The sequence below is a fragment of the Heliangelus exortis genome, chromosome 7 (assembly GCF_036169615.1).
Source record: "Heliangelus exortis chromosome 7, bHelExo1.hap1, whole genome shotgun sequence".
Taxonomy (NCBI): Eukaryota; Metazoa; Chordata; class Aves; order Apodiformes; family Trochilidae; genus Heliangelus; species Heliangelus exortis.
Window position 1 is genome coordinate 21,107,730 of NC_092428.1, and position 13,911 is coordinate 21,121,640.

General features: G+C 40.7%; 1 protein-coding gene across 1 annotated transcript; it reads left to right on the top strand.

Moving 5' to 3' along the window:
- The first annotated feature begins 240 nt into the window (after positions 1–240).
- On the top strand, positions 241–13,081 carry LRIT1 (leucine rich repeat, Ig-like and transmembrane domains 1). The gene is made up of 4 exons (XM_071749289.1): positions 241–675; positions 3,163–3,629; positions 7,474–7,779; positions 10,745–13,081. Exons 1-4 carry the CDS (start codon positions 554–556, stop codon positions 11,728–11,730), a joined length of 1,881 nt encoding a protein of 626 aa, XP_071605390.1. The 5' UTR covers positions 241–553; the 3' UTR covers positions 11,731–13,081.
- The last annotated feature ends 830 nt before the right edge of the window (positions 13,082–13,911 follow it).

Genomic DNA, 13,911 nt, shown 5'->3' on the forward strand with positions numbered 1-13,911 from the left:
TTATCAGGCATGTTGCCAATAGTTCAGTAATTGCTTGATAAAAGCAGGAGCTTTTAACAGAAAATAAAGCCTTTTAATAGTATCACTATATACTTTTAGTATTCTTAGACAGGAGGCTTACACTCCACTAGCACAAGAAACTGTTTTTAGGTATTTCCCAGTTCCCTGTGAGGAAGTAAATTACTGCTAATTCCTGGTCAGATTACCATCATCTTGCCTGTGATGCAGGTCCCAAAAATCATGTTTCCTTTTCTTCTTGCACAGGAGGTTCAGGTTGCTTGAGAAAGGTGTTTTTATGGGACTCCCTGAGGAAAGAAATGCCGTCAGTATGGTTACAGGAAGCAATAAGCACCTTCATGAAAATAACTCAAGTCCCCATCCTTAATCCCTGCCTATCCTTTTTTATCTGATGGACTCAGTGAGGGCTGGAAGATCACAGTGCGGCTGAAAACGAAAGGGAGTTAACAAGATGTGACCAGCCAATGGATAAAACAATAGACGAAGCCCTCCACATTGTCCACTGCCCAGGTGTCCTTCCCATGCACAGGTAGCCATGTGGATCCTGGGGGGTTTGCTCTGCTGCGTGATGCTCGGAGGGCTGCCACGGGTGGGCAGCTCCTGCCCATCGCAGTGCAGCTGCGCCTTCCACAGCCTCGGCGATGGGACCAAAGCCAGGTATGCTGATATTCTCCCCTGGGGGTTGCTGCTCTTTCTCTGGACAGAAGGGATTTTATTTCTTCTGCTCTGGAAGGATGCTTGGAGGAGAAAATATTGCATCCAGACTTTGTGTCTGTTATTTTTCCAGTTGCTTTGTGCTCTAGCTTTATTTGCTGAGGATTAGCTTCTGAAAATTCAGTAAGCTGATTTCAGAGAAAGCGTTCGGGCAGCTCCTCTGTGAGAACAGAAGTAACGTAATTACTGCTGGTAGAATGGAAAAAAAGGGGAATAAAATTTAATAAACTTTTTTTTGTTTTTACCTTTATGCTGAAAATTCTCTTTATAAAAGGCCTCATTCTGCTCTGCTGATTTGTTTCTTAAGTGTAACTAGATTTGGTTTATGTTGTGGTTCAAAAAAGTACAATTCCATTTGCTTAAAAGATCCTTCAGTTGGAGATTTTAGGCAGAGTAATAGACTCTAGATGTGAATGAAACAAACCCAAAAAAGGATGGTAATAATAATAGAAATAAAATAATTCTCAGACTGGAAACATTCAGTTAAAAAAGATGACCAGAGGAGCATCCATTTTTTAATGCAATGTCATTGTACAGACATTTCTCTGGAGGACTGTAATAATAAAAGTCTTTTTGAAGGATAATCACAAAGTAATGATCTGACTTAATGAAATACAGGCTACATTTTTGTAAGGTGTGGTTCACAGTAGGGGGAGATTTTGTGTCAGAAGTACCAAATCCTTTGGAAGAATCTTTTATAGATAAAACCACAGTTTTATGAAATGAAAGGCTGTGTGCTATGTTTTGTATTCCCCATGAAATAGAACTACTTTTAAATCCCTTTTAGGATGCTATAGATTAAATACCAGAAACTTTCCCTATAAGAAGTGTGATACAGACGTGTAATTTGCAATAGTTAAAAGCTAGTGCAGTAGCCAATCATTGCTCCATAAATGTCACAATTCTCAGGGGAATTTCCTCTGAGAGACTGGAAAAAAGCTGTAGTGTGTTTTGGTAAGATACATAATAAAGCCAATATCCATTAGTTAAGGAGCATAATGTCACTTTTTTTTCCCTGTATTTGTATTCCTCACTAGTAGGAGGAGATTATCCTATAGATTAAATGTGTAGTGCTCACTGACATAGTTTAAGGATTCTATGAGAAGCACTCTGTTCTTCTGCCATAGTGTCTTTGATACCAAACATTTTGTGTCATGTCTACACACCAAAAAACTGTTTTGTTGAAAGAGGACTTCTGGATTTTTCTTATTTGATAGCTCTTTCTCATCCTTAAAATCTTTACTTTCAGATGAGTGTGGGCAGGATTTAATGCCACAATAAAAGTGCTGGATGCGAGTAATGTACTATGTTTTGATTATAAATTAGCAATTTGACTGTGGGCTCAAATAACATTTTACTCTGGGAAACTTGCATAAGCCGTTCAGCAATGTTGTTTGGTTTTGTTATTAGAGGATTAATTGCTTTCAGCCCAAACTAGTCAGGTTTTGGCAGCACTGCAATATTCTGTTTATCAGCTAGGCAGCGTGATAAAAAAACTTGACTTGGCTGATCACATTATATTTCTTGTGGTGTCTTTTTTAGCATGTGGGGCATTCCTATCTAACCTGCTATTTTGTGAAAGGTGGATTTGTATTTTGCTAAGAACTTGCCTTTCTCTCCTTGCTGATAGGCAAATTAAAGTGCAGCCTGAAAGATCTATTTTGTCTCCATTCTCATAGATATCTAGAATCCCACATTTTGGCAAAGTCACAATTTTTTGTGCAGAAGCTGCAAAAATGCAGCGTAAGGTTTTCATGATTTGACCTCCAGAGGTTAGAAATGAGAAGGAATGATTAAAACATACAACTGCCTTGCTCTTAGTATAGAATTTTCCAGAGTTAATTTTCTGCAGTTTCACTCAGTTTAACTGTACATGCCTGCAGTGTAGTGAATTGCTACCATCTGTATGCACCTTCCAGACTATTTCATAGTAAAGCAGAGCTTGCTGTGGTGTATTTCAGGTAACTTAATACCTTTTTGACTTCATTTCACAAACCAAAGCCTGTGTGCTGTATTTATTTCTATGTTACTTCTTGCTCTCCCACACATCAGTAAGGCTTCTTTTCATATGACTTTTATTGTTCCATGTATGGATCCTTTTATTTTAATATGCACTAGAATCCTCTGTTGTGAGTGAATGTTGTCACCACTGTCTATCTTTGGTACTATAAAAGAAACTGAACCCAGAAAAAAGCAGGAACATCATATGGGCCAGACTCAGACTCATACCACTCCAGAAGAGGCACAATACTCTCTGTAGTCAAAATGTCCATGTGGATAACTTACTGATGGTATGATGTAGAGATCAGTAGCAAGTGAGAAATTACAGTCCTGTGGGGAAAAAAAAAAAAAAAAAAGGGCAAATAACAATCTTGCAATAAAGTTTCAAACCCTTGTCAAAATATAAGTGTGTTTGTGTTTCCCCACCAGGACAGTGCTGTGTAATGACCCGGAGATGACCCTCACTCCTGTGAACTTCCCCACGGATACATTCAAGCTCCGGATAGAAAAGACGGCCATCCGGAGGGTGCCAGGAGAGGCTTTCCATACACTTCACAACCTGGAGTACCTCTGGATGCCCTATAACTCCCTGGCCACTCTCAGCAGCATCACCTTCAAGGGCCTCCGTCGCTTGCTGGAGCTGAGGCTGGATGGGAACAACTTGATATCATTTCCCTGGGAAACCCTGGCTGACATGCCCCAGCTAAGGCTTCTGGATTTACACAACAATGAACTCACCTCGGTCCCTCCAGATGCAGCTCGCTATGTCAGGAATCTCACATACCTGGACCTCTCTAGCAATAAGCTAATGACTCTTCCTCAGGCCCTCATTGCCACCTGGGCCAACCTCCAGGCTGTTCCTTACTTCCCCAATGATAATTCCAAGATCATCCTAGGTAAGAGAAGTGCCTGTCATTTTGTAGGGGGCAAAAATGTCAAGAGATTTGCATCTCATTGCAGTGTTTTCAAAGAATCATAGAATGGTTTGGGTTGGAAGGGACCTTAAAGATCATCAAGATCCAACCACCTTGCGTGGTCAGGGACACCTCCCACTAGACCAGGTTGCACAAAGCCTCATCCAGCCTGGCCTTCAACACTTCCAGAGAGGTGGCGTCAACAACCTCCCCAGACAACCTATTCCAGCATCCTACTACACTCATGGGGAAGAATTTTTTCCTAATGTCTAGCCTAAATCTACCCTCTTTCAGTTTAATACCAATATCCATAGTCCTATCATTACCCTCTCTGGTGAAAGCCCCTTCCCAGCTTTCCTGTAGATCCTTTTTATATACTGGAAAGCTGCTATAAGGTCTCCCTGGAGTCTTCTTTTCTCCAGACTGAGTAGCCCCGACTCTGTCAGCTTGTCTTTGTAGCAGAGTCCTTGTCTCCAGCCCTCTGATCATCTTTGTGGGCCTTTTCTGGACCCTTTCCAACAGGTCTGTATCTTTCCTAGTTTTCACCCACTGTGTTTACCATAGCAGCTACACTGCTCTGTACAATTTAATACTCAGATTCATTTATATATTAACAAACACTAACCTCAAGTTCTCCACACCCAGCTTATTGCACCGTGAACTTCATCACATGCTTGAATCTTGGTAGCTCAAACCCTTTTTGTTTATTGATGTTGCTATTTTTGACAGAAATACAAATATGATTAGAGGTCCACATCATTCATGTGTTCTTTTAAAATGACAGTTACTGTGGAATTGATCAATTTTAGGTAGCAGTCTGTAAAAAGGTGGATTCTTATTATGTCCAAATTCAAGAGGAATAAAGCCATCATTGAGCATAAAATCTTGGTCAGGACTGCCAGTTTGTCTCTTTCAAGTACCTTGTTTACCTGTTCACACAGAATTAAACTCTAGTCTACCCAGAGCCATGAAGATAATTCTGCCTCCAAGGACAGCTATAAAGTTACAAGAATACAATCCTTAGTGGCAGTTCTGGGGTCCTCAGAAATATGGCTTTGGAGCAATTGCCCATTTCTGTGTTAGAGGACATATTACAGATGACTGTCTGGAATGCTCTCGGTTGTAGTGTCCCCAGTTTCAAGCCCATTTCCTAATTCAGGGAATCTACTACTCAGCCTTTTAGTCATTGTGAACTGGTTCAAACCCACAGAAGGTTGATGATGATTCAGAGTTGTTGCCATTTGCTGTCTTCACCTGCTATGAGCTGACCCAGCTTCCTTGACTGTTTGATCATGGCTGTGCCTCTACAGCCATGTATGCCAGTTTGGACATTTGCTGATAATCTCATCAGAGACAGTGCAAGTTTCTCTCACTCTCAGAAGTACCTCCCATTTTCTGTTCTCTGGATAAATTTAGAGAATTAAAGTTTTTAAGACCAGATTGCAGTGCAAAGAGACAGAAGACTTCAAAAAGATTCGAATTGCCATCTACACAACTTTTCCTGTCCTTAGCAGATTTTAAGTTTTCACTAGCATCAGGAGAGGAGCAGGTGTTTTGCCAACTGCAGTATCAAGATCTTTAAGCCAGAGCTGGCTGTTTGGGATAGACATTTAATTTATGGCATGACAAGACACTACTTAGATCATACTCTATTTTTTAGAGTCAATTTACATGTGAAAATTTTAGTTCTTTCACTACAGATTAGGAGATTATTTTGTTGAGAAGAACAAATCATGCCTTAATGCTCATGGCCAACCTGAGTGTTTACATTACCAGCTGTGCACAGGTTTCTTGTGCCAGAATCCTAAAAAATTCATGTAGGGAAGTGATTAATACAGTAATGTATTGACACACCAGCTCCTAGGTGCTATCCTGCTGACACCCATCGGGACCAGGTATATGAAATGCATGTCCCTTGCAGGGCCAGAATGGCAGAACACAGCTGCACATTTCTGTTTCACTCTGCCAATGACTGTTTCTCATGGAAGAATTAAAAAAATCCATGAATAATAAAAAGTCAGCCCAGTTCCCTTCCTTTGTCTACAGTGCATTGTTGTCTCTCCTCTTCAGAGCCCTTGCTTATAGACTGCTTCAAAAAATAGTACTTCCAGCTGTATCTTACTGGCTGCTAGTCTGTGCTGCAAGTTTTGGCACACGAGGATTGTCCTCAGGAGCCCCCAGGAGTGTGGTGTGCAGGGCAGCAAGGGGATGACTGGGTGCTGTGGCATCAGCTAAGGCTGGGGCCCTGCCAAGCAAACAAAAAAAAAATATAGTGCATGAAGTCAGAAGGAAGCTGCTAGCAAAAATGCCATAAAACAATGAAGCCAAGCTCTAAGTGTTCATTCTTTATAGTCCCCTTAATTATGATATTAATTTATAAGAAACGTCCTCCCCAAATCTACTTTTTTCAGAGTCCCTTCCAAGCCTGAGTGCTCTGGTATGCAATGGTCTTAGAAAGAGCAGCATTCCTTAAAACAGTTTATATGAGGCCTCAGGGGCTTTTGATCGACCCCACGTTTCTGTTGGCTCCAGCAAATTCAAGCAGCTCCTTGAAGCTCACAGAGCCTTGTGGTGCATCCCCTGTGCTAGTGTCAAAACCTGGTTCTTGCTGGAAAGCTGCTGCTTGCATTCCTGCTGCTGCAGAGCTCCAGAGACCAGCAAGAGTGGGCACCATGGGGTGGGCATTTCTTCCTGCTGGGAACTGAGGGAGTATTAGCTCCCTGCTTTTAGGCAATCACCAGCCCTGAGCCATGTCCTTGGGCTGCCTGTAGAAAAGAAGTGAAGCCCCCTCAGAGGCAGCATAGCTCACTCTCATGGCAGGAAGAAATCCTGGGATGCCAAGCTTTGGCTTAGACTTCAGCTGCACGCCTGACGTTAGGTGGTATAAATATACCCAGAGCCAGTTCTGCTGGATGAAGTCACTGGAGACTTTAAACTGTTATCCATAGGACAGGTGAATATTTATAAGTAGGATGACACAGATTTAATCACAATGCAACAGCTTCTGTTCCTGCATTGCCCTACTTCCGATTTTGCTTTGTCAGTACCATCTTCACAGGTCTATTTTTAATAATGTCTTTTTTTTCCAAAGTTGAGTTCAGTAAGTACACACCAAAATAGTAGGAAAAAAAAAAAAGAAACATTCTGGGACTCTGAAACAAGAGTATATTATATTATATTATATTATATTATATTATATTATATTATATAAAAGTATATCATATATTATATTCTTCTTTCTAAAATGTGTATATTCTTATTATCTATTTATGTTCTTTCACATACCATAACAAGCATATTCTTCAGTTTACTCCTTAAAATACCTTTTTCATCTTACAAAGTATAAATTAGTTTTTCAGGAAAAATAACTGATTGCTAAAATAATGAAAAAAACCTTAGAATAACAGGAAGACAGTGCTTACTGTCAAGTATGATCACCTACACCTATTGCAGTCCTGAGAGTTGGTTTGATAATCTGTCTAATGCTTTAGTAATCTCCAGCAAGAATTTTCTATCCTGTCTAAGGAAGAGACTCTGTAGTCCACCCCTCAAACCAACCTTTTTCCATGGCTGTTTGTTTTTTCCATCCTGGAACAAAATATGGTTTTAATAATTTCTTAGTTTGCTTCTTTATATGCATAAATAGTGAAAGCCATATTTGTTGCTTTCTGCTAGCTGGTAACTATGGGATCTGCTGTAGTGACAACATATCCCCCAATGCATATCCATTGGCAATCCTTTCCAGGCAGACTAGAAGCTTATCACAGTTTGTCCTGTTGCAAAATGGAAACCAAAAGTGTGTTTGTTGCTCTGATTTATTTTACAGGTTTGCAAGACAATCCATGGGTATGTGAATGCAGTCTGTATGAAATGGTCCATTTCATAAATTTCCAGTCTCCTAACATAGCATTCATTGAGCCCAGGCTGAAATGCTTCACCCCCAGGAGCCTTGCAGGAGTCTTCTTCAGCCAAGTTGAGCTAAGGAAGTGTCAAAGCCCCGTTGTCCATACGTCTGTAGCCAAAGTAAAGACCATCCTGGGCAGCACCGTGCTACTGAGATGCGGGACAACGGGGGTGCCCATTCCTGAGCTGAGCTGGAGAAGGGCTGATGGTGCTCCACTGAATGGCACAGGTGGGTTTGGTTTAAGCTGTTCTCACACACCTGGGATGAGTGAAGGAAACCTGCACCTGTAGTTTTTATGGACTGTACAGCAAATGGAAAATTCTGTGACAACAGATCCTTCCTGCTGATAAAAGAACTGAAAAAAAGAAAGTGGTGTGTAAATTAAGATTCGCTATAATTCACAATAGAGTTGTGACTTTACTATAGACTATCAAAAATTGCTTACATGATGATGTAAATGTGATTAGATAAATGTATGCTATTGTGAGTAAAAAGTTGGCTTTGCTTTGTTTTGTAATAATTGTTATGGTGGTGAGATAATCAAGAGGTTGTTTGCAAAACTGTGAGAAATGAAGAGATGAAATATGGCCAGCTGTAGCAAGAGGCTTTTTTAGGTTAGCTATTTATCCATGAAAATGCTGCCCACTGAATTATTTTATGAGTTTTGGGAGTAATGGTGAACTATTACTAATCAGTTAGTAAACATTTGTGGCACAGAAATGCCTCATGAATTCAACTGGGATTCAAATCTGCTGTGGCAAAGAAAGAAAAGATTGCAAACATGCAACATTACTGATGTATTAAAAGACAAAAGAGCCACTACCTTAATGAGGGAAAAAATACTTCAGTGACAACGATTTAAAAAAATGGCTTGATTCTAATGGATTGACAAGGTCTTGTGGGAAAATGCTTTGTGGGAGGAATGCTGATGAGGTCCCTCTTCTGTGCTCGCCCCTCTTGTGGGGGGAACATTCAAACTACCCCTGGTTTTGTGAACAATTATGTTTTCATTTCCATCCACAAGAATGATTGTATCCCAAATTGAAATGATGGTCCTTTAATGTTTGGGGAATTTAGGGAAGAATTTTGCAGCACTCAGGGCAGTTATCTTTAACTTTTTGTCCTAGAAGCTTTAAATCAGGACCTGTACTTTCCCTTTATGCTACTGTCTCCCAGGCCTGGCCCTGACTTTCACCAGGGGTCTAAACTCAGCAGATAAATCACTAAGTATGGAGTTTGATTTTCTAAGGGTTACTGGGCTCCTTAGTGCACAGAAACAGAGGAAAGAGTCTTTTCCTTTCATGGCAGTAGAACCACTTGTAATAAATATCCCCCCCCCCCTTTTTTTTTTTGGATCTGCACAAGTCATTGCTCTGTTGTGTATGATGTGCAGGATGTAGCAGAGCTGCTTCTCATAATGTAATGTCTGCCCATCACACTGTAAACATCCCTCCCACACTTGAAAGAGAACCACAAAAAAAAAAAAAAAAAACCAAAAAAAAACCAAACCAAAAAGTGTTTTCCTGAAAATGTGTGTTGGGTTTACTTTGAGCTACAACTGAGAATGATGTATTTTGTGCCTCATTAAATCAGACTGCAGCGTCTTTCAATAAAAAACTGGCTGCAAATATACATTGCTTCTCAACACCAGCAGCTTCTGTGCCAGTGCTGTAATATGACTGTTAGAAATGTTGCTGTTCTGAATAGAAAGCAGTGAGAAACAGCCCACAGTCTGTATGTATGGGGAAGTGCTATCAGAACACCAGTAGCTTTATGTTTTTTAATACATTCATTCAGTAAAAAATTAAATTGAAAAAAATAGCTTCTGCTGCCATTGAAGTTTGCATCCTGTCCTACATTTGCCTTTCAGACATCTCCCTGGTTTACCTTCCAATGGGAAAGGGCAGAGATATTACACACTCATCCTAAAGAGGCTGTTTAAGTAATGAAGAGGTTCTTTACTCTTCTGAATAATCCCAGCTCTTTTTTTTCTACACAAAACCACAAAAAAAGTTGGTTTTAGCCTCTTAGTGAGCCAAGTGAGAAAATCAACTCAGCTGTATTCAGCAGTAAGTGTTCAGACTTCCCTGTGTTTGGCTTAGTATAAAAACCTGCATTAATTTAGCAGTAAATTAATATTATTTTTTCAGCTGTTTTTCTCCATATACTCTAATGTACATATATGGTTTTTAGAAAAAAAATTTCTACTGTTGGTATTTTCACTGAATCAGAGGACTGCACCTAATGATCAACTAACAGTAACAGTAACAGGTCATGTTACTGCCTACTCCTTCCAGTCTTTTAAATATTGTCCCTATGCAAGAGCTTTTTTTCTTTTTTTTTTTTTTCTTCTTCTTCTTTTTTTTTTTTAATGGAAGAACTTTTCCTGTTTTGTTTTTAAACTGCCGATTGTGAGGAAATAGAATCACAGAATCATTTCAGCTGGAAGAAACCCTTAAGATAACTGAATCCAGGACTTAACCTAACGCAGCCAAGACCACCACTAAACTACATTGCTGAGTGCCACATCTCTATGTCTTTTGAATACTTCCAGAGGTGGTGACTCCACCACTCTCCTGGGCAGCCAATTCCAGTGCTTAGCAACCCTTTCAGTAAAGAACTTGCTCCTAATATCCAACCCAAACCTCCCCTGGCACATCATTTCCTCTTGTTCTATTGAGTGTTATCTGGGACAAGAGACAAACACCCACCTCAATACAACTTTCTTTTGGGTAGTTGTAGAAGTTCTCCCTTCAGCCTCTCTTCTCCAGGCTAAACAACTCTAGTTACTCCATCTGCTCCTCACAGGACCTGTACTTGAAACCATTCACTTAGCATCACTGCTCTGCTTTTGACATGCTCCTGCACCTCATAGAATCAGGGAAAGGACCTTGATCACCTTCCTGTAGCAAGGGACACAAAACTGACTGCAGTAGCACCAAATGCTTCACATTTATTAGGTCTGAAGCAGTGTAAATCCCAATATAACCTAATTGTAGTGTTCATGTTCTTTTCTTGGATTTACTTTGATTTTGTAATGTTTTTGGTGGCAAGGAGAAATTATGATTCTGTTGTATCAAACAGACACTTGGCTGATTTAATAATAATATTTTACAAAACATGTTACGAGTTCAATTGATTATTAAATCTATTGATTATTAGCTATTTATTTTTCATTTTTCCTTTCTTGCAGTTCACCAAGAAATTTCCAGTGATGGGATGAGCTGGTCTATTCTGGGCCTGCCTGTAGTCTCTTATCTTGACTCTGGAGAGTACATCTGTAAAGCCAAGAATTTTCTGGGGGCAACAGAGGCATTCATCTCTCTCATCATCACAGACTCAGAAAGCACAGATGACCCCAACACTAACGCCAAAGGTTCATGGAATGGGAAAGTGAGTGGGATGGAGGCAGCTGCCTACAATGACAAGCTAGTGGCAAGGTATGTCATCTCCACCTCCACCATGCCCACCCTCGGGGCTGGAGTGGGCACTGGAGATGCCCTTCTCCTCCCAGATGTGCCACAAGATAGCAACTCCAGAAACCTGCTCGCGAGCCCACCCACCAGTCAGCAGGAACCAGAGAGAATCGTGAGGTCCGTCAGGGTGATAGGAGACACTGACCAAGGTATCACCCTTGCCTGGAAGGCTCCTCTGGCAAAAAACACGACAGTTTTCAGTGTCCTTTATGCCATCTTTGGAGAGAGAGATATGCGGAGGATCAACGTGGAGCCGGGGAAGACCAAGGTCACTATTTATGGGCTGCTGCCAAAGACCAAATACATCGTGTGCGTGTGTGTGAAAGGGCTGATCCCCAGGAAGGAGCAATGCATCATATTTTCCACAGATGAAGTTGCCAGTGCAGGAGGAACCCAGAAACTCATCAATGTGGTTGTCATCAGCGTGGCCTGTGTCATTGCTGTTCCTCTGACCCTGGTGGTCTGCTGTGGAGCACTGAAAAGGCGCTGCAAAAAATGCTTTGTGCGGAAACCCAAGGAGATTCAGGAGTCCTATGTCACCTTTGAAAGCCTGTCTCCTGGGGCCAAGGCAAAAGGTGTAGAAGGAGAATACTTGACTAGACATACTCCTGATGAGTCAAACAGGTTACTGTCTGCCCGATCCAGTGTGGACTCAGAAGCAATACCAAAGATGGAGGGGCAACCTAACGAATACTTTTGTTGATAATTAGGCTGATTGTCAGCTAGCTAGATGGAAAGCACATGGCTGTGTACATGACTCCCTGCTCCGGCACTGCAGGCCATCCTGTCAGTGCTTCTGTCTCCAACATGTTCTGGAGGAGGATGCAAGAGGGTGGATGGTGCCTGAGCTTTCCAGAAACATGAAGCTCATCCCACTTGGGGTTAACTGTTTTGTATCCAGTCAAAAGCTTCTATGATAATGGCCTCATTCTCTTCTCTTCTGGATTGCTTTTACTTTTTTAAAATGAAGTGTGCACACTGACTGTGAGGACATTAAGTGACATTGATGAGTATGCTCTTCTTGGTGTTGTTTAGTACCTGCTCTGCAATATGCTAAGTATTTTGGTTTTGGCTCTTTTGATGTTCTTTTGGTTGACAAACTGGGGAGTCGTTAGTAATTTTAATATAAACACCTGTGCAGGTGAAGATTAAGTATCTCACCTTTTATATCTCCCATGTTTGCATGAAACATGCAGCTTGATGCTTAATAGATCACTATATGCAACCCTTTTTGTGGTCTGTCCAACATAGTAACAGCTCTATGCTCTCGATTCAGAGTAATGTGCAGAGGAGATAGAAATCAAGAGACTAAACCAAGTCCACTCTTAAGAACACATAAACTACAGTGTTTTGTTATTGCATTTTGACCCCAAACACTATTCTTAAGGTTTTCTTGAACAACAGTACTACACAAGTCTTTTGGTAACAGACTTAGCTGGCATTTATTAGCTGTACTGTAATTAGTAGAGTATGGTTTATTTCATCTGTGCTAGTTAAAACCATACAATATCCTACTCTGTAAATTGTGTGTGGCATTGTAATGCTTTCTAATCATACTTTAAAAACCTACATTAATCAAATCTCAAAAAATCTCCCAGATCAGCCCTGGTCATTTCTGCTGGCACACCTAACAACACTGATGGTGAAGACCAGAGGGCTCAGCCAGGCATTTTGGTTTGGTCATGAAAATACCTTGCTCTGTGCAGAGCAGGGGTATGTAATGCAGTGGCAGACCACTGCCAGGCATGTATCAGACATACTTCCATCATGGCAGCAGTAGTGACAGAAGCTCAGCATGGACTTTTGGATTTCAAACATTTTACAAGTTGAAGAACCCTGAAAAAAAACCCAACTGCCTAATGTTAATCTAAATGTACTTTCTTAGCCAGGGTGAGCTTATCAGTTATTTAAGTCTTGTAGTTCCACTGGAATTTGCTTCTGAGTGCTTATTACAAAGCACCTACCAGCTGTATAATTTACCACTTCAACCCTCAAGTAGTAATACTCTACATAATGTTTTTTCTCTTTGTAATAAATATTCTTCCTGAAGAAAATTATATATGTTCTGCCAAATGCTGAATGGGAGAGATCAGGCCAAGTTGAAACGATAACTGATATAGCTTGCTGAATTGTTTTGAAATGTGTATTTATAATTGTATCAGAAGGATCTCTACTCATGTTCTGGATGTGTACATACAGCGTGGGTAACAAAATTCACTAGTTGGAATGGAGTATGTATTTTTGCATATGTATTTTGCAAGTTCTTTTGCAGAAGGGTTTCAGTTGTATCAGGTTACTTGGCCTGATGGAAAAGCAAATAATTTGATCTCAAGACAAACATTAGCAATGGGGGATACATTATAGTAGCTCCTGGTAGGATTCCCTGTACTTCCCGCACAAAAACTCTTGTATTGGAAGATTTTTGTCAGTCCCTGTATAAAATAATGCACGCTACTTCTGTCACTGAACTGAATAGATTTTTAGGTTTACAAGTAACATCTTGCAGAAATACTGTCCGTGACACCTGGTTTGGGCCAGGAGAGAACTAATTTTTTGTCTTGTAATTTTGCTTTCAGCTAAGTCTCTTGTAAGTAGCTGCACTTGCAGAAATTAGTAGCAAGTTTCTCAGTCAGTGTCTGCTTCTAGGACTGAAAATGCTCAACGCTTATAGTTATGACTGGAGAAAGGTGTGCACGACCAAGGCCACTGCTCAGTTCTGAGAAGCATCTTAGGCTTCCAAAAGAGAAAGGGATAAAAAAGGGTCACACCTCTAACCCTCCTTTAGGGAGGAGCAGACCAGACAGGTGACCAAAATTGACCAAGGGGAATATTCCATCCCATATGTGTCATACTCAGTATAAATTTGAGGGATCACAAGATTCAA

Bases quoted from the DNA above. Each gene is read 5' to 3' on its own strand.
- LRIT1 (XM_071749289.1), top strand. From the start codon at position 554: ATGTGGATCCTGGGGGGTTTGCTCTGCTGCGTGATGCTCGGAGGGCTG. The intron at 3,630-7,473 runs GTAAGAGAAGTG...TTTATTTTACAG, and splicing joins TAATTCCAAGATCATCCTAG to GTTTGCAAGACAATCCATGG. The intron at 7,780-10,744 runs GTGGGTTTGGTT...CCTTTCTTGCAG, and splicing joins TGCTCCACTGAATGGCACAG to TTCACCAAGAAATTTCCAGT.